At 40.0% G+C, this 27,544-nt stretch overlaps 1 protein-coding gene across 7 annotated transcripts in view; it reads right to left on the bottom strand.

Moving 5' to 3' along the window:
• The window catches only part of col11a1a (collagen, type XI, alpha 1a), an 85,494-nt gene that overhangs the window by 12,068 nt on the left and 45,882 nt on the right, over positions 1-27,544 (bottom strand). For all 7 annotated transcript variants that reach the window (XM_038725026.1, XM_038725001.1, XM_038725043.1 and 4 more), the window contains 19 exons: positions 24,418-24,471; positions 23,738-23,791; positions 20,660-20,713; positions 20,087-20,194; positions 15,622-15,711; positions 14,389-14,442; positions 11,740-11,847; positions 11,502-11,609; positions 10,923-10,976; positions 10,658-10,711; positions 10,412-10,519; positions 6,322-6,375; positions 6,187-6,240; positions 5,916-5,969; positions 5,296-5,349; positions 3,048-3,155; positions 2,594-2,647; positions 2,401-2,454; positions 1,340-1,393 (listed from right to left, as the gene is read on the bottom strand). In XM_038725026.1, the coding sequence (XP_038580954.1) occupies positions 1,340-1,393; positions 2,401-2,454; positions 2,594-2,647; positions 3,048-3,155; positions 5,296-5,349; positions 5,916-5,969; positions 6,187-6,240; positions 6,322-6,375; positions 10,412-10,519; positions 10,658-10,711; positions 10,923-10,976; positions 11,502-11,609; positions 11,740-11,847; positions 14,389-14,442; positions 15,622-15,711; positions 20,087-20,194; positions 20,660-20,713; positions 23,738-23,791; positions 24,418-24,471 (1,332 nt within the window). The remainder of the gene's footprint in view (positions 1-1,339; positions 1,394-2,400; positions 2,455-2,593; positions 2,648-3,047; positions 3,156-5,295; positions 5,350-5,915; positions 5,970-6,186; positions 6,241-6,321; positions 6,376-10,411; positions 10,520-10,657; positions 10,712-10,922; positions 10,977-11,501; positions 11,610-11,739; positions 11,848-14,388; positions 14,443-15,621; positions 15,712-20,086; positions 20,195-20,659; positions 20,714-23,737; positions 23,792-24,417; positions 24,472-27,544) is intronic.

Genomic DNA, 27,544 nt, shown 5'->3' with positions numbered 1-27,544 from the left:
TAGCAGGGATCATCTCAGGTCCCCCTTTTTTCCAAGTGATTAAAAGACCTGTGTGTGATAAAATAGCCATTCCCTTACCATAATCCCTGGGCCATTTAGGTGCAGCATATGCTGATACCATGCTAAATACTCCAAATGTAAATTTCATTGGGCCCATTAGAAAAGCAATCAACCCTGGTTTAAAAATGCATGACATGTTTTTCTTCCACCCATTGGACAGAGCCTCAGAGTCTCTTTGAAATGCGCTCAGTCACTTCAGATTGTGACTTTTCTTTCAAATTCAGGAGAATAGTTGCTCATTTTCATGTGGACTTTGAGCTTCACATCATATTGAAAATATGTTAATGTTCCATCTCAAATGTGTGCATTCAAAAAGCTGCTTATTGCCTTTTATAATTCACACTCACATATCTCCTCATACTATAGGGTGCATGAAGGAGCTTTCCTTATTGGATAGAGTAAGAACTGACGGCACAGAGCAATGAACTTTTAAATTAAGTAAAGACACAGTTCCTCTTTTATAGACTGACAAAAGTCTCAACGATGATAGCCACATCACAGTTAACACCTTAAATGATTAAAGGTTTTATTATATATCTTTTTTTTTGGTGGGCCAAAAGCCAATCCTTCTTCTAAAAACCTCTTAACATCTTTGCCATGTCCATGTTATGCCGTTGTTTTGCTCTGGCTGTCAGTCAGGCAGCCACGAATCAATGTGTGTCAAACTTGCTATATCTCTCTCTCGCTTTCTTCTTACTGCCACAAGGGCGTAAATTAGTTTGTAACCCATGGCTCCTTTTTTTCAGCTATTTTTTGGTAAGCCTTTTCAATTTCTTGCTAAGAAAGAAAAAAGCTTCATGATTTTCACATCCTGCCATTCATTTCTCAGTAGGCTTTGAGGGGGATTTCTTTGCAGACAGCACAACACCTTGACCCCTTAAATCTCCCACTTTGTTTTCCCCACTCTACTTCTAATGAAAATGAATCTCTCCCTGCTTTACTGCCAAGACTGTGTTGTTGAGGGGGAGTTGTTACAAAGCGAGGAGGGATACCAGTCTAAGGAGCCAGAGTACAATGCCAACAGAACCACACTGCTTTCATCCATTTTAAGATAGGTAAGAAATTTGACATGGGCTTGTTGAGTCATGGTTTTAAAATGGACAAATGCTTTGGTCAGCAACACATTTCATATCAAAACAACCCACTCTTGCAATATTGAAATGCCAGCAGCAGGAACTATCAGACTAGCCTTTCTTGGAGTAAATGCCGGATGCTTGCCAGTGATGCGTGCACAAATAAAAATACTGTAGTAATGTTAGTTTTATGGCCACAGACTTACTCTCTTGCCAGGTGGGCCAGGTGGGCCAGCTTCTCCTGATGGACCTGGAGGTCCCTGAAAACAAACAAGGAAAGAAGAGATGCAGGATACTATTAAAATACAATAAAATAAGCTGTATTAACAAATCAGTCAGAACTGATGTGAATTTTGATGAGAGGGCGGCATGCGTCACTCAATCTGTCTGCCTGAAGGACAATAACACAGAGAGCACATTTAGGGAATATTTAACCCCAGGATAGTCTAGAAGAGTTAAGCCAAAACTCCAAGTTGGATGGACGCCGCAATGCCTGAAATTATACATACTGTGCTCCCTGAGACACTTTCATCCAATTATCGCTGAGTTAATTGCAGGCAATCATTTGCATTGGTAAATATTTTTGCAGCAGTGAAACGTGAGTTATTCAGCTGTTTCATTTAAGTACACAGTTACATGGAAATACGATTAAGAGAACAATATATGTGTTTTCCTCTCATAGACATTGAGCCATTATCCAAAGTTTATTATATTTATACATCACTTTTGCTGTAGCGTTTCAGCATGTTCATAAACATACAAATACAAATACAAATTCAAATAAGTTATGTTCATGGAGTAAATAAAATACTTTTTTTAATACTAATTTTTCTTTGGCAATGATAAAGCCTCATTTACATTCCTAAATATTAATAAGAGTTGTGATTTGTTGCGCTTTACACAGGGCCAGCACATTAGCGTTTGGCTTTTATTTCTAATCATACGTAATGAATATGCAAAGCTGATAAGTCCATTTACCCTACACCCAAGAGTATGCAGTAAATATCATGAATTAAAATGCTGCAGTGTAAATTATTTACGGACTAGATCTAATTACAGCTTTCACTGCAGGCAAACTTGTGGCGGACTATTATAACATAAAATAAAGGTAAACAAGAGATATTCAAACTCATTCATACACAGCAACAAAGTAGCTGATTGCTATGATAATTATATTATGTGCTTGTAAAGTGTCCCTCAAGTGAACTGCATACAGTGCATGATATATCATCATGCAGTCAAATATTGTGAAATGACAAGAACTTACTGGCTGACCGGCCTCACCATCCTCTCCCTTCTCTCCTGGTTCTCCATCAGTGCCCTGTAAAAGAGAGATATGCTGGTTGGATCATGTCTGCCATTAAACATATCTGTCCCACCGTTGATTTTATGGCTTTAACATTATTCATAATACCAAGACCTTTATGATCTACTGTATAGAGATATGGTTTCATACTCACAGCAACACCTGGTTCTCCAGGAGGACCAGGGTCTCCAGGGAATCCGACAGGACCCTTTAAGGGAGAGAAACAAGATGCATCAGTATAGCAAAGGAAACCTGAGGCGCTGCTGCTGAGACATCATTTCCCTGAACACAGGTATTAAGAACATGGTTAGTCATTTAGACAGTGATTTAGTCCTGGTGTACCTGGTTACAGCCATTGAAGGCAATTTGATGCACTTAATGATGATGTTGCAAATCCACGAGAAAAGGCCTCACTGCAATCCATTATCATGCACACATAAAATATAATCTCCCTCAATAAAAAGGCTTTTTAGCTCTTGAATATGTTCTAGGATGAAATTGCCCGCCTCGAGCCTGGTGGGGGACATTTCATTTAAAGCAGTACTTTTAAGCCTACTGAGCGCCAGAAAACACTCTTTGCAGATTTTGAGAGCATTTGGCGGACTTACAGGGTTGCCCTTTGGACCGTCATCTCCAGGGGGTCCTTTGGCACCAGCAGGTCCAGCAGCTCCAGGGGGGCCCGCCTCTCCTTTCTCTCCTCTCTCACCTTTAGGTCCCTGTAGTCGTAGGGGAGGGCATTCATTACATCAATACCACAGAGGACAGCTGTTTTTACACTGCTACATCGAACTTCAAAGGGGCTAAAAACTGACGTGCTGCCAGAGGTGGCTGAGAGGAACTGGATCCGAAGCTGATCTCAGTGTGGATAAAAGAGGACAACAACTCTTGATGGTCAACATTGCTGATATGAAATAAGACTGAAAAGTCCACGTGTTTTTCAGCAGTATGAGCTCTTAGATATGATATTACTGGGCCTCCACAGTCCTAATACAAATGGACAATTTACAGTAATCTCAAGGGTACAATGTACAGCAAGTATTTAGGCAGCAAACTTGAAAGCTCCAGCTTCTGCAGGTCTATTTGTTCTGATTTATTGGTGTACTCTTTTTGTTTTGTATGATAAAGCATTTTTGCTTTGTGGCGTGAAGGAATTCGGCAGATTCTCTGAATTGTGATTTGGCAGCAAATCTGCTGATGATCTGTGTAAGAGATGTTCTGCATGTCCTTGTTTGCTGCACTGCTTTTGGGTAGTCAGCTGTTTCTGTTCCATTTGGTGGAAGTCTTTACCAGATGACAAAAAAAAGAGCTATACTTTCATCTGCTGTATAGCTTTAAAGCCCAGTAAACATTTGGCTAAAAGCAACATATTATTATTATTATTATTTTGTATTTTATTTGATGTTTGTGCAACACAAGCTCTTTTTAAAGTTTGGTAACATCCACATCTTAATTGTGTTTGTATCATTTATTGTATATTCATCATTTATGTGTTTAATGTTGCGTATCATGTCTGTTTGTTTAATGTATATCATTATTTTGTATTTTCAAATGGATGATGGACAGAGATGAAAACTAGCTTTTAGCTATATTAAGGATACAAAATGAATTGCATTGAATATTGTACATGGTGCTTTACCATATAAAATTCAGAGTAAATTCAACTCAATAATTTTTGTCTCAATACCATTTATTTTTGTTAGTAGTAACTAATGTATAGTGATGTCTATATACAATATTAATTATTTGTTCCTGTGTCATCAGTACTAAATGTACCACTTTGATGCAAAAAGACAGATAATGAACTGAAAGCCACTGGTTTGGGCTGTGCTTAGTATGGGGACTTAAGCTGTACACTGACTTTGGAAATGTCAATGACACCAGCAGCTTGATGGGGAACTAGCAGGGGGCATTATGAATGCTTGTAATCACGCTCCTCTGCCACTCCCACTGGAGAGAGGCCATCTTTTCAATCTGCTGTTCTACCTCAATAATGATAAATGAGGCAGCAGAACTAATAGAGCCATCAATGATGGGTGTTTGGTAAAAGTAAAATTTAAAAAAGGAAGAAAAAAGATAAGCATCAATCAAAGCGTCATAAATCTCTTTCTGGCAATAACATAGGTAAGCATATGGATATGGTAAATTAACACGCAATCTTTCAAAATCTTACACCTGACGTTCAGTATAAAAAACTATACATAACATAATTCACTACTGCCCATTGTAGCTATCAAAACACGGCAAATCATAGCTTAAAGCAATGCTCAGCAAAGTGGCTGTCTGCTGTTGTGATGCCACCTTGCTTCATGGGGGCTGCAATCATTGTTCTTTTGGACAGAAGCATCAGGCGTATCCTCCTGGTAATTATGTCTTAAGAGTCTGGAAAGATACTCAATTTGGCAGGCCATGGGGACATGCAGTGCAAGGCAGAAGAGCCATGCTGAGATGAACTACCAGCCTAAATGTGAGGAGCAATTACTTTCAGTGTGATGAATACACAGTGCCACTAGAGAAAAAAACCCTTCTGGTTAGATTGGATTTTGTTCTATATTTGCCCAAAGCCATCCATTAAACAACTGTTTTCTTGGGGCTAGCCTAAAATTATATGGTGCTGTTGCCTACCTTGCTGTAGCAAAAATACATTTTACCACCCTTGGAGGTGTGTACATTAAAATCATGTAAAGTTTAATTTCTCTTCTACACATCTTCATTAGTAAGGCTGGGTGGTATGTTAAAGATTGAGCATCTACTACATATGAGAAGCATGTTGATAATTAAGATGTACTGTAAGTATAAACATAGGACATTCTCGCAACACATTTACAAACTAGCAAAACAAAAGCAGAGCTCACTTACCCCAGTTCCAGGCTCTCCAGGTTGTCCTGGGTTTCCGGCCTCACCTTGTTCACCCTGTGGTTAGACAAATGTCAGTGTCTGGACAGATAAACCTTCACCCTCACACGTGGAGAGCTTCCAAAATTCAGACGCAGCACTTGAAAAAAAGTCACAGCCACTCTAACAAAATAGGTCTTACATACTAACACTTAATGATGTTATTAATGTCAACAAAAGCCAGTAATGTAACTTAACTAAGTCTATAATTGTAGTTGATACAAAGTGACTGTATTCCAAGCGCCCTCTTAAAGTGTTGGTAGCCCTTCATGTTTCATATTCCAGAGTCATTTTAACAGCCGTTGTACAACATTAAGTATTTATAGTGCAGCCGTCTGCCAAATGGCAGTAAAATGGTCGAATCTTGTTGGAAGCGTTGTAAAATAGACATTAATAGTGTCAAAGCACTAACTCAAACCAAAAGCCTGGGCATGTGAAATGAATGGACTGCAGGTGGTAACAAAGGGGGTAGCTGGGTGGCCTGAAGTGGGCTGGAAGGGGTGGCCCAGCAGTATGTCAATCCCAGTGCCTAACATCATGCTAGTTAGGCGAAACACCCAGGGGTGCCATGTTCTGACTCTTACCTTCTCACCCACGGATCCCATGGGGCCCACTCCGCCTGGAGGGCCTTGTGGACCCTGCAGCAGGAAAGAAAGAAACAGATGAGTCATCATCCATTACCATGGGAGAGGACGCTGGATGACACCCAGGTATTGCAATGTAAGATAGGCGAACAAAAGCTACTAAAGATGTAGTTAACTTCATGTCACAGTCTAACATGGAACAGATCCTTTTTAATATGTGCAGGTAATATAATTTTGTGCATGCACATTGTTATCAATTAGACATACGTACATCAGCTCCACTAGGACCCTGAGGACCTCTGGGACCAGGGGGACCAGGAGGGCCCTGTAGAAAAAGAAATGCAGTGTTGGTAAAGTGTATTAAACATTTATAAGAGTGTTTAGAAGAAGGAGATGTGTCTCTTACCATGGGGCCAACGTCACCGTTCTCTCCCTTCTCACCAGGAGGTCCAGGAAGCCCCTGAGGATGACAAAAATGAACAAACAATTATATTATTGGAAAAGAAAATAATCATTTTACAAGCACAAGGTGCTGTTGCACGTATAAGCAATGTTGTTCTTAATGATTTCAATTTGTCTGTGCTGTTAACTGCATTCGCAACAGCTGTTACAGCTTGAGATTTAATTTGAGATTTGATTTGACTGCTGGAATACATTGTAGTGATGCACTAAAATATTCAAAGTATCTGTGGACCAGAACATGCATAAATCAATCCATTGAATCCATGTTTCAAATGCAGTCTAGTACTGTTATCTGTTCTATTAAATATTTCATGAATATATGCAGAACAAGGTCAAGAACAAGTCTACTATAAGATGAACCAGAGACCACCAAAAACAGTCAGTCTTGTGTAGACAAACAGAACAGAGGACTAACAGAATCAAAAAGAGCCATTTTAATTATTTATGCAAATATGCCAAACAACAGCTACGAAATGAAACTTGGTAAGCGAATCAAAACATTCCATGTGTAAAGGGCCAGGATCAGCTGTGAAGAACTCATGGGCTTAATCTTCCTTATAAATACTCAGGTGATGGGGAGATGATTTTATTTTGAGATGAATCTGTCCCCCGCTCTGCAAATATGTAAGACAATACTCCTCTTCTGTTTGCTTTCCGTTTTGTAGTCAGAGTCTTGTTCATTTTCCCTCAAAGGTGCAGACATAGATCCAACTCACTCATGAGCAGTGTGGTCAAGACCTCATATGTGCCTTTGAACCCTGACATTTCTACTGGTAATTGCATGATTAAATTGCTGTACCCTACTTTGCCTTCTGTGTGTGTGTCCGTGTCTGTTCTTGATTCACAGGCGGTTTGTCATCAGTGGAAGGTGGAAGGTTGCAAGGGATGGAGATCAAAGAATGACTTCCTCTACATGTGCTTACACCAACCTCAAATACTCACAACGCCAGGGGAAAAAACAGACTCTTTGCTGACTGTTGTAAGTTTGTGTATGTGTGCGTTGCCCTACATCTGAGGGTGTGTGTTCATGCCCCTGTTTGCAAGGATTTTGCGTGGGTGCTCAAATGTGTGTGTAAGCTGCATGCTGATTCCTGCCGTGCTGAGAAATCTCATCAGTGTAAAGGTCTCCTCTAGTCTGAGATCGTTAGCAGTGCTACTAATTATGCAGCATGGTAAATGTGCTCGATGAGGAACTGACTATCGGAGCAGGTCAGTCCACACAATTAATGGAATCGCAACAGGAAGTGAATAACTCCCAATTAAAAGTCCATTGAATCCAATCCTGCAGAGATGGGATAGTACCTCGGAACGATGAGCAGTAGTCTATGTAATTTCATCAAGACAATGACCCCAATCTCTGCAGTAAACTCGTAACGTGTTAACGTAAGAAGTTGATTACTAATAAAAAAGATGATAACTAACTAATGGGCTTCTACTGAGGGGAAGGTCCGACATCGGTAGATTATTATCGTGGTGATACAAAACATCATTAAGCCTATTTGTAATATAGATTGGTTCATGTGTACATTTTTTTAATCACCCTGATCTGCCTATTGAATGACCCCGATATTTTCAGTATGGCATAAACCATGTACTTGGACGTGTAGAGTCTGCTATACTGACACACGAACAACATAAAACGTTTCACATTAAAAAGCAAAATGTAGCACTGATGATAATGCCTTTTTTTCTAATGTAGTAAACACAGTGACAAGCCTTGATGGTGAATTCTTTACGATGGGTGAGGAGGTGTAGAGGTTCTGATGAGAAATATTCCTTCCAGGCCTTCCTTAACACAGGATGGAGGAAGGATGCTGCCAGTGAATGAAGGTGAGAGGTGTAATCATTGCCGGTCAAAGCTCAGGCAACCATACAATACACGCCGCAGATCCAATTAAAGCACGGGCACGGGCAAATGTGTGTGGGTTTGTGTGTCTGCCTTTGTGTCCATTGTAGCATGGTGTAGGATGAATGCCACATAGTTTAGAGAGGTAATTGAGTGATCCAGATTCTTATGCATGTCATCACTAAACGCTGCTGCTGCTGCTATAGGCAGGATGAGACAGTAGATGAAAATATGTTACAATTCACTTTATGGACTTCTAGATGATACTGAGTCATTAATAAATTAGTCATGTAGGGCTGGGCAATAAAACAATAATGATTTTAATATAATTTTCCTCAATAACAATATAGAAATGTTCAATACATCCTCAATAAATGTTTGATTTAATGCACTTAATTTTTCTATTAGGATATTTATTTTGTTGAGGAAAAGGGACTGAAAAAAGATTTTATCGTAATTGTCTTGAATGTTCTACCTCAGATATCTTAAGAGATCCACTGTTCAAGGCATCAAGTGTTTGTCACGTTCTGACCATAAAGAATAGTTTGCCACACAATTTACCATCTGGTCTCTTCAGTTTTCACTCAGCAATAATAATCAGTCTTTAAACTTGAAAGAAATAATGATTTGACATTTGGCATGATAATTATCGATATCGAATGGTATAAAATGTTTTTATAGTGATTACATTTTTAACCATATTTCCCAGCCATATAGTCATGACAATAAAAAAAGATAACCAATGTATTTTTCCATGAGTCCATTATGTTAGTTATTATAATGTTAGCTAGTTTGTTTGGTAGTTTATTTAGTAGCTTGTTGGATAGAAAGTCACCCACTGATATTTGTGAACTGATACTAATATTGTAGATCTACTGTTTTGATGGGTTTTGCACAATATGATGTTAAGTGGCAGATCAGTGGGTCTGCTGAAGTTGAATATCTAAGTAAGAGATGTCCTCTGTCCCAGAGGAAACCTAAAATTTTATGTGGAGGGCGTAAGATAATTAGTAATTATAATGTGACCGCATGGAGAACCTAACTCATATTTACACAACTATCGCTAAGGCCAGATAAAATGACTGAGAAAAGAAAAACGGACATAAGATAATTTTTCAGTGCACCAAAACCAAGTACAAAAACCTCCGATATTAAGGCAATTTGGTAACATCACAGTCTCCATGCTACACTAATAATAGTTGTAAGGCTTTCGTCTGTGTACACGCATCCTATAAAAGTGCAATTTTGGCTGTATTATTTGTATCCCCATTTAAAAGTTGCTCTTTTTTATGTATATTGACCCCCCCAAATGTTCAATGAAATTTACGCCCATGGGTCTAAAAATAAATACTTACAAGAATTCTCAATTCTTTTACATTCACTTTGTTGTAGTCTGCAGTATTAAACTAATTGTATTTTTCGGACTTGTGCGTGCTATATCAGCTTTTCCTTTCCAAGCAACATGTGATTATTGTAGAGTATGGTATTGCAATCAGTTTATTTAGCAGTTCTGAATGCCTTCAGAAAAACAAGATCAAACAATGTTACTTCAGAGTCCCCATATGTGTCACCCATAGAACATACCAAATGCATGACATGGCAAGTCAATCAGACCACACAGAATATGAACTATCCTATAAAATGCATATTCAAAAGCATTAAAATGAATATTAAGTGATCCCTTGGAGTCAGGATTCTTATCTCTCCAGCCACACATAGGGAAAAAGGTTGGGAAAATGTCTTTTTTAGCATTATCTTCATGTTGCCAGGACTGTGGCTCATAGTGGACTTAATATTTTTATACCGCAGAGGTGCGCTTATCCTAAGACAATGTGACAATTACAAGATGTCAGAAGAAGAAATGCTATCACCTGAGAAGTGAAACAGTCAAGGTACAGCAGCAGTACAGTGAAAGCAAGTTACAGAGTGGCACGTCCACCCGGGCTGATGTGCCCGGCCACCATCTGTGTGTGGCTTTATATAGAAAATAATCAGGGTGGCCGTTGAAAGCTGGTCAATTTCCCTCTCTACAAGAAAATGCAACATCCACTATGGTATCTCATTGTCTTATTTTGTCTCATTTGATGAGACTTGTTTATTCATTCTCAAAAACTCTTGACTCGTCTGAAACTGCATTAGAAACAAGTGGCATTACCAAACCTTTGCAGCGCGTGTAAATGGTACTAACCTGCAGACCGATGGGACCAGGGGGTCCAGGGAAACCTCTGGAACCCTCATCTCCCTTCTGTCCAAACATACCCTGCTGACCCCTGGGACCCGGCTCTCCATCAGCTCCCTGAGGAAGAACACACACACAAACTTTTACTGTAACCTTTCCTCTCAAATGTACCATTTTTACACATTCACATAGGGTGCATAGTACATTACATCAGTCTCTGGTTTCATCCATGCTTATCAGGACAGTTGTACTTACAGCAGGACCTGGGGCGCCTATGGGACCTTGGAGACCAGCTGGGCCAGGAGGACCCTGAACACAAACAAGAAAAAGTTGCTATCACACCATCTCAAAATGGTCACATCGCTTTGTGATTTGTGAGTGCAACACAGCAACTCTTATTGTGAGAATTGTGTTGGCGTGTGGTTATGCATGTGGGAACCAATTCCTTTATTACTGTGAAAGATTGATGTAAATGTGTGCACAAGTAAGGAATAAATGGACTTCGCTTGCCAAGACGCACCTGTTCTCCCTTGTCGGCTTTGCTTCCTTTCTGACCGGGCTCTCCAACCTCTCCCTGGGAAAGAGAAACACACACACAAACAGTCAACCATCTCAGCTCAGCTTCTTCTCTAAATGTTAACAGCAAATGAAAAATAATTGAAAACCCTCAGCTTAACACAAAAAACAATTGTCTGCAGCGATAATACTGACACGGAACTGTATGAATGCACAAACATGGAGATTTTTTTACTGTCTAGTTCATTGCACAGCAAACGTCTGCAGTGATGTATGTTTGGCAGCTCACTAAAGTAACCTTAAAGGGCATAATGATTGCAGGAGAAGAAACAAACAACAGTATTTCACTTTTACATCTCCTCTGACTGCATTTGCTGGCGCATTAGGTTATGAAGATGAACAGGCAACAGTGAGGAAAAGAGAGAGACATATTTTCCATGCAGATGGCCTGAGTGTGAACACGGAGATGAAGATTGATTGGCAATCTGGTTCAGTCCCAAAACATATCCCAGTTTGGGATTGTAGAGGAGTTGTAACTGGGCCAACAGGATGGGATGGGTGGAGGTGAGTGTGGTCCACTGACCTTGTCACCATCCTCTCCGGGTGGACCTTGAGGTCCTGCAGGCCCAGGCAGACCAACAGGACCCTGGACACCATCACGACCAGCAGGACCTTGAGGCCCTTTCTCGCCCTAGAAGAACAAAGACATTTGTTTTAATTGTATTTTCAAAACTAAAACGGGTAGCACTGAAGGTCAAAGGAAGGACTTAGGTAACAGAAAGATTTTGTGTTGGACACTGTAGGAAAGAAAAAATACTTACAGGTGCTCCCTTCTCTCCAGCAGGACCTGGGGGACCCTGAGGGCCAGGTCTACCAGACAGGCCAATTGGACCAGCTGCACCAGCGGGACCTCTCTCACCTGGAGAACCCTGGGAGATTGAGAAAGTGAAAGAGATGATTTTTGGAAATTAAAAGGCAGGGGCCATGTTTTGGTTTATGAAAGTGGCACACACTTTTATAGCTTTGTCAGCCTGTCCATAAATCTAATCTGAGTATGCTGAACAATAACCATGGCCATCTACAAAGAAAGACTCAGCTGAGTTCCACTGCTAACAGGTCAGCACATACATACAGACCTACATACACAAACCCTATTTAAGAGGAACACTGAGAAAACAGCTGGAGCGACACATGGTAACAGGTGGTTTAAGTCTTTGAAAGCTGTCTGTGAGCTGGCGTCTTGGTGGTCTAAGCATTGAGCATCTCGTTCCTGCTGCTGAAAATGCATCTCTGAATGAAAGAGACTGCTGCTGTGTATCAGTACTCAGATACAGAAAGTCAGTGAACGACATTGTTTATTTTATTTTTTTTATCTCTGCTACACTGAAGTCATTAGTCCACTCTAGTCACTAGTCACACTCACTGTGTACCACCATGTTGTTATATTGATATTTTGTGCCGATTTTGGTCTTTGGTCATGTTAATGGTGTTTTTCTCACCTCTTATATGATTGCAGATTGTTATGTGACCACATCGATATAGAATCTATCATCTATAGAACAGATAATATTAATATTTTCTTTGCAAACATTTTTTGGGTTTATGCAATGAAATGTCCTAATCCATTCATTTTCCTCATGCAAAGGTTGTGATTTATTGGCTGTCATTTAGAGCAGAGTGAATCACACTGCTAACCCTTAAACAATGTGAGTTTTAGTGTCTCATGATAAATGTTGGAGGCTTTTCATGTTAAGAATAAAACTCCTGGAGGAAACACAAAAACATCAAAACAACCCTTAAAACCCAATACTAGTGCCATGTTTCCTACTATAAAGGTACAGTCTACGTGAAGCTTATCTGACTTTTTTTTAATTATCTTTACTTTCATATTTAAAGACACAATGAAAAGAATTGTTCTTGGTAAACATTGTAGGTTGTTTCCTTGAGTAGGAAGCTGTGAATGCAATAATTTCTCAAGGCTGTATTTACTGTGGTGAAGCCACATTGCTGCTACATTATTCTAAACATGTTCAATCAACTCATCAAATGATGTTCACACTCACATAAGTGCTGAACACTAGACAGTCAACTGTTTCCTGAGCAAAGAAAACACATTCAAGAGAAAAGGAAGTGGCACCAAAACCCACAATATTTGCTGTGAACATAATCAAATTATGCGGAAACCTGACTTTATACTGCAATCAATAACATCTGCTCCTTCAACAATGTCATCAAATGCCTAGAGACAATGATAAGAGCCTATTAGAGGATTCAAGATGTTTTCTCCCCAAAATGTTTCTTTTTTTAGCAGCTGGTGTTTTGTGATTATATTGATTTAATACAAAAACACAAGTGGGTGCAAAATGCATAATTAGGAATAAGCAAAAACAGGGCTGGATACAGCAGCCCATCACATTACGGTAACCCTACCACTGAGTTTTACGAAGAAGCTCTAGAGTCTCTGTGGCAATCTGACAAGAATGTAAGAAGAACACATCAGTGCCGGGATGCAACCTTTGGGACAGATGAGGGATATGTAGGAGCAAGGCCCAGGATGACTAGATACTGTGACTCACCATATGGATGCTCTCCTGTGTGGTTTTGTTGTGTGTGTGTGTGTGTGTGTTTGTTTGTTTGGGTCTGTCTCTGTGTGCCAGGAAGCAATGGAGCAAACAGTCTTGATACCCAGCTACTCTAGTGCATGATCGCTCCCATGACAAATCGCCGTGTGCAGTGGGATGAGATGAAATTTGGTGATGCTTTCATTGGAAAATTTATAAATAAAAACACTGATGTTGGGGCCATGATGGCTTAATGAGTTTACACGTATTGCACATCTACTTAGTTTAGTTTAGTTTGCAAAATAATTAATTTACTGTGTGATTTCCTCTCATGTCTGCCTTTAATATCTCTGTGACTGCACTACAAGAGTTAGCTTCACCATGTGTAATTGCTGATGTGTTTGAGAAAACATAAGCTCTCCTTTTTCTGTAGCTACAGTTGTGATATCCTTGAGCAAGGCACATAACCTAGCTGCTTCAGTGGATTTACACACTGGACATCACTAGAATGTGTGAGTGTATATATATTCATGAATGTGCAGCACTGCCTAGCTGAAAAGAGCATACTACTCATCACACCATAAAAAAAGTTAAAACAAATAGCTAAATGTTAACTTTCTTTTATAAGTTTCAGAACTTCCTGCCCTGGTGATGCCCTGGTGATGCTGTCAAAAGGAAAGCAAGTATAAAGATGGCCTAGTAGTTAGCCAAGGTAAATTGAACCCATTATTAAAGCTTTTCCGATCCAAATGTGCTTGGCAATGCATGAAATATACTATACAAGCCAGTAATCAATAATGCAAATCAAATTTAAAATGTCATTAGAAAAATCCAATACAGAGAGGAAAGACACCATCATCAATGTGATCTTCCAAAAGGTACTTTGATGTCAATTAACTTCATACTTACAACAGGACCAGGTGGACCTTGGGGCCCCTCGCCTCCCTTCAGACCTGCTGGGCCCTGAGGAAAAGAAGGAAAAAACATGTCAAGACTTCCTTGACATAACACTTAAACCCTGTGTAACTTTAAATCAGCCTATGCATGTGCTCTACTGCCTTGTATTTCAACACCTCCATCATCAGATGCCAACCCAGTCAGGACTGTCTGCCTTTGTTTACAGGTTTGTCATCCAGTCAGCACTTGAAATGTGCTTTTTTTGTGCATTTAACCTCAGAGCACCGCTCTAAGAAATATCATTGCTATTGACAATTTCATCCTGGTAGACCACCAGCATGAATCAAGGGCAAAAATACAGGACGTGAGAAAAAAATCCAACATCCATAATAGGTACATAAATCAGAGCCCCTGTGGATACTACAGAAAGTGGTGGAATTTTTTTTGCGCATAATGTATTTGGATACATAAGTTGTAAGTACACATGGCAGTGTGCGTGCGTGTGCGTTCATTCTAAACATGCAAGTTTGTGAATGTAGTTTTGCACATGCAGGGGTGTGTATGAAATGCGTGTCTGTGTGTGTTTGCAGCTCCCTAGTGGGCTACAAAAGAGCACATGGCAGTATGGGTAATGAGTCTCTGCTGGCTCTGGCTGTGTGCTGGAGTAAATTACAATGGCAGAAAACAATCAGTGGTGCTGCTGGCCTGCAGAGTCTGACTGACCTTGAGGATGCAGGCGGCAAAACACTTCCTCTCCCCATGGAATATCCATTCCCAGCCAGTCTAATTGCCAACATTTCCCACTTAATAATTTATTGAGTAAATAATGCATACAGATATAAACAAATAACTTGCCTGCCCCCCCAAAAATGCTGGCACTGAAATATGAACAACAATTCAAGTTCTTGAGTTAAGACAGAGAAAGATCTTACAAATGGATCCCTAAACAACAATTCCCTTCTACTATACTAGAGGCCCATAATGCATTGCGGCAGATAAAACAGTAGTGTCAGTGGCTCTGAAGCAATGCAGAGGCACGCCTGTTAATTTGTAAGATGTCGCTTTGGATTTCCTCTGCACTGGATTGATTGCTAGGAGTGAATTCCAAGGCTGGTGTCTCTAATGAAGTGAATAGCTCTAGATAGATGCTGGTTCATTTGTCATGTAGCCATGCTCTGTCACTTTCTACTAGCAAAAGTAAAGGGAAGCTATGATAAACAGGTGCAGGTGGAGTGGAGCTCTTACCGTGGCGCCAGGTAGACCTCTTTCTCCGGGGAAGCCTCGAAGGCCAGGGGGACCGTCTTTGCCGGAGGATCCTTGCGGTCCAGGGTCTCCCTAATGCACACAGTCCCACATGTTTGGTTTAGCATTAATGGAGTTCATAATGTGTTGCATAAATACAACAATTATAAACTTTTTTGAAATATTTTTTTCTGACCATGCTTTGCTTCATAAAGAAAAATGCTTATTGCAGACAGATCTTTTCCTCACAAGCACAGTTTTCACCACAAGATTCAAGTCAGGAAAACATCTTTCAAGAACTGACTTAGTCTGACCAGATATGTTTTGGACCAAACTGTGAGAAGAGATGATGACAGATGAAGAGAGACTTGTCTTTCAAATTCCCAAACCTGATGAACAACTATTTACTAGCTCTTAGAATGGTGTTAGACTGTTGTAGGAAATGAACATGGATTCTGCCTATTGCTCACTTCAAATTTATTAAGATTCTGGTCATGAGTAGGAGAACGTTGACAGTGTTTCTCAGCACTTGTGTTTTTCCAGTTTGAAAAAATTAGAAGCACAGATTAATAACAGCCCAACAATGGTTGCATTCATCCAATCAGGTGTCTTGGTGAAGGAGAGTGCTGTCATCTATTCTGCTGCCTATCAGAAATTATGCCAATCAAAGCAAATTGACAACTTAGCCAGACTCCCAAAGTTATATTTCAAAATCGAAGTGCTAGCCTACTTCCTCAGGCAGGTTGGGACATATTTTAAGTATCCCCATGACAAAAAAGCTTTATAGCTTTGTATACAGAAAACTGGTGTATGACAACGGCGTCGCCAGGTCATTTTGAGTGTAGCCCCGAATGTAACTCAACAAAAGCAACAAAATATTTTCCATGCTAATATGCGATAATCTTCGCTTCAGTAGCGGAGGCTATTCGCAATAATTGATACATTTTATTTGAAGTTGACGTATGTGACCACCCCACCACCGTTACTAAAACTCCATTTAGAGAGAGCACGAGAGCGAGAGAGAGAGATAGAGAGTCCGCGACTTCTGAATTGCAAAATTGTAATCAAACATAAATGTTGTCGGTCAGTGTCTATTCAATGTGTTAACACACAGGCAAATATAAGCCTTGGGCTTCAGCCTATTCTTTTCGGTTGCAAATGTTGCGAGTAATTTTGTGTGAATGAATTGTTGTAAGCAAATATAAGATTCTTGTAAATTGCATATTTACACAAATAGTTAGTTGTTTCTGTGTTTTGTAAACCGAAATAAACCATTCATTCAACACAAACGGTTAACAGTCGCCGCACAGTAATGAGAGAATATCACACCTGACCGTGACACTGACACCTGTCGCTCTGTGTCCTGCTGTCTCTGTCCCAGGATGCTTCGTCCCCTCTAAAACGGCTGTGAGCGGCACTTTATCAGAGTTGCTGAAGTGAACATTTGTGTAGAATTATGGTGATATTTCTGTCTGATCACAAGTGTTTTCAGTTTCGTTTTTCATCCTCTGATGAAGATCAGTGCGCTCGTCTCATAGGCTACAGTCCCAGACAGGCTCTGTGTCTGTCAGACGGTCTAAGGGGGGTTAGCCTCAGGGGTGGACTGGTAATCTGGCATATATATAGGGCTAACTGATTTTAAAAAATGGCCCAATGATCGGCCCACTCCCTCCCCCTTTGCTCGAGCTGTTTCTTGTGGGCCAAATAAAATAATCGTCTTATGTTTGGCACTGGAGCTGCAGTAGCTTCATCATCAGCTGCATAGCCTACCCTGCATAGAGCACTTGAAGGAGTAAAGGAGAGCCTTGGCCACTGAAAAATAGCTTGCACCAAGAAATGTTCATTGAACATTTCATCAATTTTTCTTTTTAAACTAAATTCAAATTAATTAAGCTAATTTATCATTAAGGTGAAAAGGTGCCACATGCACAAAGACTTTAGGCTACTTCAAGCATGCCTGCATGTATGTAGACTCAGCTGGCATTAAATTTAAAGAGAAAAGTGTATCTACAGCAGCGTTACTGCATTATATTAAACTAAATTATTTTATTTTGAATTGTCACCTCAGACATTTCCTCAATAAATTAGTGCAAAAAAATTCACCAGAATGCAGGAAATTAAGTATTTAAAGCACAAATTTTTCAGGGGGAGGACCCCCAGACCCCCCCTAGTTGATATTATCAGTGTTCATTATTATCAGAAAATGGGACAGATGTTTGGGTTACTGTGTAGAGGTCATTTACTGTTGCTTTACAGACGTACTTTGGGCGGCAACAGGGGCTGGGGATGAAAACAAGTGAAAAGCATAGACTGTATATAAAAAAGTTGAAAACATGAAAGATTTCTGGGCTGGGCTAAGCCCCCAATGTTTCAAGAGCCTGGAAACGTCCCTGGTGTATGATGAGCTTTACTGAAGGAGTTCAACCTTTGACCCTTTCATCTGAGACCTCTGTGAATCACCGGTCACCATTTACATAGATTCAAGACTGCATTTACACAGAATAACTTACATAGAACAATTACATAGAAAAGTACAAAACAAATGTTTCTTACAGCCCTTCTCCTTATACTGTCAGTCTGACAGGGCAGTGAGCTTCACACATACTCAGTCGCAACAAATTGAAAAGCTTTGAACTTTACTTTTTTTTGAAGACTTTCTTTTTTTTAATTCAAAATTGAGTTATCCACATCACAACTTCTAGTGTAACGTTATTGCTTATGTTGAATTGGTGTTGGCATGGTGTCGATATTGGTTTGGAGATGCAAAGCACATGACAGATAAATCTTTGTATTTTAGAAGTGCACTGCAAACTCAAACAGGACCTTGTAAATCAGAACTTAAAGATGCTTAAAATCCTCCTCGTCTGAACCCTCTGGTAAAATGTGTACATGCAGGTATGTTTCAGCATTTATGTATTAAAATAAAGCACTACACTATACAGCTTGCAGCTGACCAAGAGACAGCTCTAAACAAAAAAAGTAAAAAGACTGAAAAGCATATGAAAAGCAAATACAGTATACACTAATGGCTTTGTACATCCCACCAGGAACAGAAGTGTACATTTTTTATACCTGACATCTTTATTTAAAGGCCATTAGCTGCTATTAGTTTGAAAAATATATGTATTCTGTGGATTAATTAGCACTGTCACCACACAGTCAATACATTAGCTTGAAAGTAATCAGCCACATCATGAAACACAAAGATTTCAGTTAATGCAATTTGGAAAATTTGGAGAGTTTTTGTAGAAAAGGTTATATAATAAAAAAAAAAATGCTAAAAGGTTAAAAAGTATCCAAAACTGAAATGAGCAGAGTGCTTGCTATAAGGAAAGATAATATAAATGTACAAGCAAAAATGTGTTCAGCTTCTGTAACTGTTTGCATGCTCGCCCCCCTGCCCTAACCCTCACCTCAGACACTGATCTAACTCTAAAGGTTCCCTTGTGAACAGTGGAAATATTTGCAGAGCAACCTCATTTACTTCCAGTTGATTTTGTACAACACATCTCTAAAACAAGGACGTTTGATTTCAGAAAAAAAGTTACTTCTGACTTTGTTCTCTTTTCTTTTTTATTGGAAAGCTGACTTTATCTACAAACAGGGAGGCACAGAAGAGCGGGCTTGAGAGTCATAAGAGGATTTGGGCACTGCTGCAAAGACCTCCTGGCATACAGATGCACAGGCCTGAGTGGAGTGGGGAGGAAAGTGGGGCTGTGAGTGGCAGAGGGGTATGGAGGTAGCCGACGGACTTGATTAAACTGTCTGCTTGGGGAAGACAGGGAGAAAATGAAAGCAGAAGACGTGGGGGTATGAGGGTGAAGATGGGGAGCAGGGGATGCTGATTGGTCTTTAGAGTCAGGGGGTTGGTTAGGAGCGGCCTATACTTCTACAAAATGGCTACTGTCTGTTCCTAATAGGCACTCAATTTCCAGGGATGGAATGTGGCCAGACGCTCCCCAAATCTCAGCCACTGTTTCTTCAGCAGTCACTTGCCAGAGTCTCATATAGGCAGAGAGTAATGGTGAGACTTTGGTGTTTGCTGGGGTGTGTTTCTGGGTGAATTTATTGCTATAGATTTATTTCTGCTTTCTCACAGTATTTTTAAGCAGTCCAGTAGTCTATTGAGCTTTGCATGCCCTCCAGGAATCAAATTGCTTGTGAATGCAGCTGGCTCAATCTGCAAAATCAAATTGTGTCCAATAATTGCAACTGCATAAGTTCAATTTGCAGCCCACCACCATACTGTTGGTCTCTCTATCAACCTCTCCGCCTTCCTCTCTTCAGTGTAACTAACACAAAACTGATACAGTCCACGAGAAATGCAGGGCCAACTCATTTGAACAAATTACGAAGTATACCATAGGATGGGGAGCAATGGGGACATTTCTAGCATGTTGTGCTACTATAGAAAAACAAATGATTGATGGTGATCATTTGTTTCAGTACAGTTATACTGGACACATACCTTCGCTCCCTCCTTGCCAGCAGCACCTGGAAGACCCTGCTCTCCTGGTGGCCCAGGGGGACCAGGGTGGCCTCTCTCACCAACAGGACCAGTCTCTCCAGTTGGTCCCTAAGATGTCATCATAGAGCATAATAATACAATATGGCCAATACAGCTTTAAAAAGCATGTGATACAGTTGTTTATTAAGCATGTTCCATTCCAATTCAGAGCCAGTGGCAGTAGGTGTCTAAAATCCAAGTAAATGAATGATCTATTTCAAAAATAAAAGCTGTTACAAACAGATCTACAATACAGCTACCGTATTTTGTTTAAGGACCCAAATATCTACCTGTATTATTGTCTTTTAGTTACCTACAGTATTTCCTTTCCTTTCTTGGCCCTCGATACCACTGATGCGTCGTTTGCTTTACATCTACATACATTAATAATAATCTCAGAGTTGCCTTGAATAGCTTCTACAGTTGCTATTTTTTGTTGATCACAGAAATCTACCAGATAGCAAGCTTACTACAGATGCAGTGCCACGTATTCTTTAATAATAAGTTCATTCTTTAATATTACATGTCTATTACCTGGGGCCCGACAACACCTCCTGGACCTGGTGGGCCAGTTTTTCCTTGGAAACCCTGAAAAAAGATTACAAAGCCTTATTGGTTTATAATAACAATGAAACACACAGCTTATCTATTAAAAAGCAAGTATGTAAACCATAATAATCACTTTTGAATTGTCCAGCTCTTAAGCAGAGATTTAGGTTTTGGCTTGGTATTGCCTTGGTGTATATATAGGAATAAGGGTTTCTCAGGTTACATTCACTATCAAGGATAGAATCTTTTATATGACACTGCTGGACAGTAAAGCAAATGTATGATCCTTTGATATACTGTAGACACTGAGCTCTTCATTAAGTAGATGCTAAGATTGCATGATAAGATTTCATAGACACAAAAAGGACAGGGAGCGGGAGATGAAAAGCAACAAGGCTACCAGACTCATTTATGCCCATTATACTGAACCTTTCATTAGATTTTTTTGAACATGCCTAGTACAAAAATGAAGCATCTAATAGCAAAATACTTCTTTACGTTGCTCAAAGAGTTGATGAGCGAAACTTACTTTCGTCCGGTAGCAAGGCATGTGACTCTAAAGGGATGATAATGTCACTCTAAGTCTGCTGAATGTTTAATTAGGCATTTGCTACCTATAACATTAGCCACAACTTCATAAGCCGATGGTATAATCATTCCGCAGTGGATTTTGAGTTTTCTGGCTTGGTAGTTGTCAACAGTGTATGAGAAATGTAAGAGAAAAAATAATCCACTTTTTCAATTAACCTATTTAAATTAGCCAATGTTTAATTTTGCTTGTGCCTGCAGAAATACCTACACCATGCATTTTGTTTCTTGGACTCAATAGCCATTTCAAATATAATAATAATAATAATAATAAAAAAACAGGAATCATCCTTGAAGTTAGCACACACTGTTCTCTGAAGGGATTCAGTCCAATTAGTTGTAGTAAACTTGATGCATGAGTTTACATTCACAGTGTGTGGTTGATTTGCACTGCAGTATTCCCTGTGGGTGTGCTTACAGGACGAGCCAAAAAAAGATAGAAATTCAACATCTCAAGCAGTGACTCCCAACAGTGCAGCACAAATCAGATGAACTTCTGTCTTCAGGGAGAGGAACAATCCAATCTGCATTGGCTTGTCTCGTCTTCCAAGTACTCTATATTCACCAAATACCAACCCAATGTGACGTGTTTCTAATCTAACAGAGATATATCTGCCACGTCTATCTGAATCGCTAAATGCTGGTGTGTAGAAAAACTCTATTTATGCCACCGAGTGATTATTATAAAGCAAACATATCAAACTCCAAGGGCAGGGTATTGGGTGCACGCTGACTTTTCCACTGATTTCCATTTGATCTCTGAATCCCTCAGTCCTCCATACATAACCAATTTTCCCTATTGCATTTATAACTCATTTCATTTGTAACTTATTATCCTACAACCAAACAAAGTTTTCGAATCCAAGCTCCTAGAAAGCCAATCCTGGCTGACTTATGACTCTGGGCCTATTGATCCCTATGTGTTGTGATTTATGGTGATGTATTATTCATTGGAAACCCTCAGGCCATGCTGTTACTGCATCGGCCCTGACTCAGAGACACTGACTCAAATCTCAATTTGCACTTCCTCAAATGCAACTTGTGTTGCCGGGGCTGGCTGCTTATGAACATCTTTATTGCTGTGATCTATTCTCATACTGGGTGCTTGTGGAGCCTGTTCATCAGCGCATAAATCTACAGCCATAAACACCTTAATGAAGACTCTATCGTTGACGCTTCAATAGCAGCGAAAGCAGGCAGGGAAGCACTTGTGTGTGGTGTATTACGTTATCTATAGGAAAGAGGCAGGCGGAAAGGGAAGCTTTAATGATAGAGGCGATGATCTGTCAAGCTTTTAGTAGAATGTATTGCCCTCTGAGCCTCGTCAAACCAAGGTGCACTGATGCATACCAAGTGCGGAGGAATCGAAGGTGAGAGCGGGAGATTGCAACTAGATGTGATCAAGTCAAACTCTGCTTTGTTTTGTTTTTCATTGTCAGATAACTCTTACATCCCATGGGATTCAGCATCTATGAATCAATACATCCTCAGTACAGCCATTTCTCATTAAGCCCATACCCACATTAAAAAAAAAAAAACTACATGAATGATCGTTGAAGGCTTCTGCAACAATTTATATATTTGCTGGTTTAGTTATACCTCAGTTATCAATGCTCAATTATTTTAAAGCTGGCAATGCTACATAAAGACACCTTGTTGCAACTGGACAATGTATTTAAACATGAATATCCTATCCTGACGTGAATATCCTTCCATTTGATATTTGCAAACTTGCCAAAGTTAGATTGAAGATGCAGAAAAGGATGGTTTCCCAGCTCTCTGGTGTCCACCTCTATAAGATAGGAGTCTGAGCCATCTGGATTTACTCAGACAGATTGCAACGTGTGTGTGTGTGTGTGTGTGTGTGTGTGTGTGAATGGAGCAAGCAGACTGTCCGACTCAGACAATGTTCACAAGGGCTATGTCTTTAGAGTTTTGCTTTAAGAGACATGTCTGCCCTTTTGGCATCCCACTGAGATGTTGTATCACTGATTGTAATCCCCTGCATCCAAGAGCAACAAAGATAAAGTGTGGAGGAGAAAGAGTGGGGAGATTCAATTAAAGTGCAGCGCACTGATTGGGAGGATCAGATCTGTCCTGCAATTGAGAGGCAATTTGAAGAATGAGAGCTAAAAAGCTCCCGTTGGCGACTTTTACTAAATGGCAATGAGTATCCACACTACCAGAAGCAAACGTGCAACAAAACTAATTCTAGCTGGATTAAAACAAGATTGGACTGAGATCTGAGAGGAGATTCCTGATGAAACATTTCTGAAAAACTGAAAAGGTTATGAGAAGCCATACTCTTGCATTAGCTCTTGCAGTAGAAATACTCCAAATCTCGAAAGTTGTCTTTTCCAGAGTTCCAGCTCGATGTGAGATCTTCTGCTTCTACGCTCAGCAGGAAGTCATAGTCTAAACGGAGCCACTCAGGTCTGAAAAGCTCAAACAGGATATCACATCTTTAGGACTCACCGTCTCTCCACGCTGACCAGGGTGTCCGGGCAGGCCATCCTTTCCAGCTGGTCCCTGTTAGGAAGAAATCAAGACAAACACTAACTAGGTAACCTAGTACATTCATCATCATCACATTCATATGTGTTGTGAATAGTGGCACTACAAAACTGGCTCTATTGCTGGAATGAAAGATACTTCTTGTTGCAGTATAGTGCAAATGCGTTGTAGGAACAAAAGACAGAGATCATTTTCAGACTGGCAAAGTCCAAGTTAGACTACTGGAACAATAATGAAAAAATAACATCTATCTTTTATTGAAAAGAACAACATCACTGGCTGAGGGCTAAGAGCCAGCTATGAATAAAACCTGAATCGATAGGTGGAAATTACCACTTGTCTCCTGCCCAGACTGGGGAGTGAGAAAATGGGTTCTGCTTCAATAACAGTTAGACTAATGACCCCTGCACGGAATTAGGGATATTGCTATGTATTACTGCACCCCATGAACTCCTCAAATCGAATCAATTGTGACTTATAATGTTTGCAAACTGAGCTAATTTGCCATTGAGACAGTAGAAGAGGAAAGGATGAGACAGTGAACCTCAGGATCTCGCTGCAAACCATGTAAACGTACTGTAGGTTTAACAGCATGTTGAGCTGTCAAGCGCCTCAAGTGTCCAGGAAAGTGAAATACTTACAGGGGGGCCCTTTGGTCCAGGGAAGCCAACTGGTCCCTGAGGTCCTTGAGGCCCCTGCAGTAGACAAACAAACAGTCAGGTTGATAAGAGATGCACAAAGAACAAATTTATAAGGTGGCTCACTGCATTATGCAAAAGGAAAAACAAAACAATAACAATTTGGAAGGATATCATGTGGACATAAACCTTTTTCCAGAGCAGCTTGAGAAAGCATCAATATCAAAAAATTATCCCTGGCAGGCGAGCCATTGTTCACGCGTGCATTGTAGCGTGCACATTTGAGTGGCAAAATCCTTAAAAAAAGCCTTTGGTCACCCTCCATTATCCAGCCAAAGAGAAAACTAGTGAGTGTGGTATTACATGGTGCTCTGACTTTTTAGTAGTCCGACTAGTCTAAATCTTAGAATGTAATCTAAGGTTTGAGTAGTGATATTTCTTGAAAGGGAGCATTTCTGGGGTGATATATATATATTCTAAATAAAATATAGATTCTGGGTAAGTGCTTAAACATGGTAGAATAAGTAAGATTCCTGTCAAATATCAAACAGTCTTCACAGGGAAAAGGGTAGTAATACTTTTATAAGATAGGGAAGTGTTTTTACTGTTTGTATTACTTTAGCTGAAGCCATTAGATGAACGAGCATATAGTTTCCCTTATCCGGAGGAACAAAACTGGTTGTGACAAGTGTCTCGAGACTATCAATTAGATGTTTAATTAATATTTTATTATATATTTTATTAAGTGTATGTACCCCCTACAGTTGAACTGCATATATATTTGATTGGTATATTAACCAACAGGTTGATAGCAGAAATTTTAAAAAATGAGACAAATAAAGACAGGAAAGTATGATTCGACCCACAGCTGCAAACACTGAAGAAAAAAAATCAGACACACATCCGTCAGTGTGCCACTTATTTTATTTTATTTTTATTTTTTTAAATTTTTTTAGCTATGAAGGTTTATTAGCAACCTGGATTGAACGCAGCAGACGATACAACATTCGTAATAACCACGAGAGACTTGACTTGGACTCTAGCTCAAAGACTTTTGAGCATCTCTGCCTTAGCACCCCTTTAGGAAACACTACATCCACGGGTGAGCGAACACCGTCCTATCACCGAACCCTTCATGACAGGACGAGATGGCGGCAGCGTAGGTCTTAACTGTACTGAATGACAGACCTCTGTCCATCAGGCAGCAGACAGGCCACCGGGTCCAACCTCTGGTCCAAACACCAGCGTAGGATCGCCGGCCATTTGGAGGAGTAAGATGACTGAGTTGAGGCAGCTCTCGACCCTTGGATGGTGCACACCACCTCTGGAGAGAGACCTAGACCTTCCAAGCGCCACCTCTCAGCATCCATTTATTGTGGCCAGCCTAAGGGCCCGTGTCCACCAAAGCGTTTTTTGTCAGCTGAAAACGTCACCTGCTGTTCTGAAAACGGAGCGCAGTGTTTTTTTTTCAAGACGCTGTGGTTGCTATGATACATAATTTACGTGGAGGTGATGTGCTGCAAGTAGGGTAGCCTACTTAATTTTAGTGAATGTAAAAATGTCACCACAAAGTATGTTGGCCAACTTGCTCTGGCCCTTGCTCTGCATGAAGAGAAAGCTGAAACATGAGAGCACAGACTGTCCGTACGTGGATTCATGAGATTTTGCAGGCGAGGAAACACCTCGGCGAGTAGTCCCGCCCTTCATTTTTCAACTCTCTGTGACCGGAAAAAAAACACTCAGCGCCCAACGCGGAAAAGATGCTCAGCGCCTCATCACGCTCCTGCCGTTTTTACCAGCTAGTAAAAACGCAGCACTCCCATTGCAATGAATTGAAAATAGACGCTGGCGTCAGAAAAAAACTTGTTGGTGGACACGGGCCCTAAGGCACACCTGTGCAGTACCCATGTTGTCTGTCTGATCAGCATCTTTTTTTTTTTTTTTTTTTTCTAAGTGTGCCACTTAGAGAACGTGACTGACAGAGATGTGCAGCATGTTCAAAAGATGTGTGTTCAAGTTTGTTACAGTGAAATATATTGATGAAGTGGAAATTGGTTTTTGGAAAGCTACTTTACAGTATATTGAGGAAACATAAGTGCTTGGGATTTAACATGCTTCTTAGCTGACATTTCAGTTTATCGTTAAATCATATCCATACATCAGATTTGGGTTTACTTTAGCTTACTTGCCCTGTCTAGGGGCTGGTTAAGATATCTCATTTTGATTTTGATTTTGAAATATTTTTTATTGAAAGAAAAATGGACTGGCGAAGCTGTTAAGCAATAAAGACAGGGTTCACAATATTACAATTTGTCTAGCTGGAACTTCACAACTTTGAACCTCTCAGGATTGTATATGTGTTTCGAAAGTCCAGAGCCACCCATCAACATCTGCTTCAGACCGTTGATTAGATCTGTAATTAATATTTAACAGTAGAGAACACTGAGTCATTGGAGTTGTTCCTTTAAATTTAACCGCTGACACCCAAATCCCAAACTGAAAATGTGATTGATTCAAGTTGATTCTAGGACAGGGGTGCACAATGAGAGTGAGTTGCTCACATTGATGATTTGAAAATGTACTATTATAACTCTGAGAATCAATGGCAAGATAAAAAAGCAGAAATACTGCTGTATGTTAGATGAAGGTAGGAACAGGAACATGGTAATGACAACACCTCAAATAAGCCGTGACATGGCCGTATGTGTACAGTGTGTTGTCTATGTTGCCCTAACCAGATTACTTTATTACTTTATTATTATTAATTTTACGTTGATAAAATGGAATACATAAGCACACATTAAGTCAAAAGCCTTACCCTTAAAGGGTCATAGATTTGAATCTATCATTTCTTCATTATTTACAGTTAAATCTTACTGATTTTCTTGTCCTTCTAGCAAACGTTTTTTGCAAGTAAAACACTGTCCTCTTCTGTAGTAGCCAGTCAGACCTCGTGGTGGTCAAGTATGTAATCTATGTAGATTTTTTCCCCCCAAATCCTTATCTTATCATTATTCTTAGAACCGTGGATCATTTTTACCAGTTTGACAAGACTTAAGGGTCAATACTGACCAACTATTAGATTAAACAATTAGAATCATTTCCCATTAAGTCCTTACAGTTTACAACA

Source organism: Micropterus salmoides, unplaced genomic scaffold (assembly GCF_014851395.1).
Source record: "Micropterus salmoides isolate LMB-PRFRI ecotype aquatic unplaced genomic scaffold, ASM1485139v1 Ms_hic_scaffold_1, whole genome shotgun sequence".
Lineage (NCBI taxonomy): Eukaryota > Metazoa > Chordata > Actinopteri > Centrarchiformes > Centrarchidae > Micropterus > Micropterus salmoides.
This window is presented reverse-complemented; position numbering and strand designations above follow the sequence as displayed.